General features: G+C 26.4%; 1 protein-coding gene and 1 pseudogene across 1 annotated transcript; both read left to right on the forward strand.

Moving 5' to 3' along the window:
- LOC108574607 overlaps positions 1-676 on the forward strand; it is a 7,815-nt pseudogene extending 7,139 nt beyond the window's left edge.
- Positions 677-861: 185 nt separating this feature from the next.
- On the forward strand, positions 862-2,601 carry LOC108574562 (probable RNA-binding protein CG14230; the record flags this gene model as incomplete). Its single annotated transcript, XM_017937171.1, has 7 exons — positions 862-885; positions 1,140-1,298; positions 1,364-1,540; positions 1,603-1,826; positions 1,910-2,163; positions 2,243-2,458; positions 2,543-2,601. Coding segments are annotated over exons 2-7 (1,086 nt in total), but the record flags the coding sequence as incomplete, so codon positions are not given.

The following is a 2,601-nucleotide window of genomic DNA, read 5'->3' on the forward strand; positions in this document are numbered from 1 at the left end:
TTGTATTTATACATTTTATATAATTATATGTATATATTTATCAATACATAAAATTGAAATCTCTTTCCATCAAATATTTCAGACGGAATTGGGAAACAAGTACGTAGTACTAAAACCAGATACTAGCCTCCTTTATCCTGCTGCAAACTATTTTTGCAATAAAGTGATGGAAATAGTTTGCAAGTACGATGGAAATAATGTACCCTTCATTATCGACTGTGAAAGAATACATAATATCGATTACACTGCAATAAAGGTAATAGATATAATAAAGGTACTTTAATAGGTTGTTCTAATATGATATGCATTACATACATCTTAATTTTAGGGTATCGAATTGATATCATCAAATATCAATGCTGAAGAAAAGAAATTATGGTTTTTGAACGTAAATTTAGAAACGTTTGATATTATCCAAGCTTTTGCTGATAGCAAATATTTTTATTTCATTGATAAAGAGGATGAAATATCTGCCATATTTCAAGGTATATGTTATACTACAGCTTTTAGAAAATATGACAGAACATACAGCATTTACATGTGTTGATGATAACAAGAAACATTCAAATACACTTCCAACGTTTATAACAAACTCTGGAAATGAATCCGAAGATATTGTATTAATGACAACGGCATTACGAGACGCGAAAGAAAAATAAATAATAAACACCACGAATGGGACATCAATTAAAATAATCAAAAATGTACTCATTCCCTTTTTTCTTATTTTAATTACCACTGTATCCTATTTTATTTATTGTCTTAATGTCCTGTCATTTAATATAAAATATTGCATACAGTAGTGACACGTTTAATTACATATGTATGTAGAAAAATTTTTTACGCTGCAAATTCATATACATAAGTACATATGTAACTGAAAAGGTATGTTTCTATTTGTACATACAAAAATATTTATATATAATTAATAATATAATTTTTATTTATACATAAATATAAACAATCTACATAAGTAGTATTTCTTTTACTTAAAGTATTACAACACATACGACTCTAAAAAGAAAAATCGAACATATTCATTTAACGTAGTATTACGCGTCAGTCAATACACACTGATAATAGGTTATGTTTCCCTTGGTTCAATAAAAATTACCGCATGTACCTAATTTAATTTGAAGTTTATGAGAAAAACAATGCCGAATGCTCTAAAATATGAGAACAGTGAAGAAATGGAAGCGAGTAAAATATCGGAGAAAAAGCGACTGGAATCCGTAAAACTTAAAAAAGAAATTTTCAGAGCTAAAGAATTAGCAGTACAAAATGCACTAAGAAATTTGGTAAGCATTGTGTTTAAATTTATCTTATTTCTAATTTTATTTTTGTATAATATTTATTTTTGTAGGATAGTATTCCGAGTAATAATAAAATAATATTTGACGATGATATTAATAAAATAAAGCAACCGAAAACTAAAGAAAAAAAGAAAAACAAACGTGATTTGTTTTATGATGAAGATGACGATGATGATGGACCAGTTTGGGATGATAGTAAATTCAAAATTAAAGATGTTACAGGAAAGGTAATTTTCGTGAATATTATCAATTCAAATTTATATAATTAATATTAATTAATCATTTTTAGTACTTTGGGCATAAGCTTGCCTTAGGGAATGATGAACGATTTAAGCTTGACATGCGTTTTATAGAAGATGATCATAAATCAAATGAAAATATTACCAGAGAAAATGATAATAACACTAGCCTTCAAAGAGAAAAAGAATTACAATTAGATATTTTAGAAAATATTTTAGGGGCACCAATTGCTTCAAAGAATAGAAGCACAAATATAGATTTAAAATATGCAAAGTATGAATAAAAAAAATAAAATATTTGTTATTTATGTATATGCTTTTATATATATTTGTATTGCACATTTTTTAATTTTTTAGAAAAAGAATGATAAGGTATGATCCTACAGAAAACAACCATAAGGAATATGAAATTGATATGAAGAAATCAGAGGTAGATATTAAGAAAGTTCAGAAGAAGAAAAAAATTCAAGATAAAGTTGAAGACACAATTGAAAACTCACCTGTTGAAGTTTCAAAAGATGTATATTTTTCAGTATCAGACACACTGTCGAAAACTTTAAAAGGAGGAGAGCACTTTAGCTTATTAAAAACATATGGAAAAGCAGAAGAAGGTGAATGTTCATGGAATACATATTAATTAAAAAAAAAATTACTTCGTATCATTTATTATTTTTACAAACTTTTTCATAGTTACAGGAAATGATAATTACAATAGATCATATACACAGCCACTGGAACCTCCAAAATTTCAATTTAGTCTTAATTCAAAGAACCCATTTAAATATGATTCTTCTGATGATGAATGTAACAACAAATATGAATATGTAGACAAGGAACAATACATTAATGATGAAATGCAAGACACAAATAAGTTTTTTTTTTATAATAATGATGTTCGTTTTAATGGTACGTATTTTGTAAAGTATGCACATAATGAAATAACCGGAAGCAGTCACTTTTTTAAGAATCTTCATGTTTAATCAATTTTAGAGGCAAACAAATTTTTTTCTGAAGAATCTACACCTAAAGATGGATTTAACGAACTTAGA

This window comes from Habropoda laboriosa, unplaced genomic scaffold (assembly GCF_001263275.1).
Source record: "Habropoda laboriosa isolate 0110345459 unplaced genomic scaffold, ASM126327v1 scaffold175, whole genome shotgun sequence".
Classification (NCBI taxonomy): Eukaryota; Metazoa; Arthropoda; class Insecta; order Hymenoptera; family Apidae; genus Habropoda; species Habropoda laboriosa.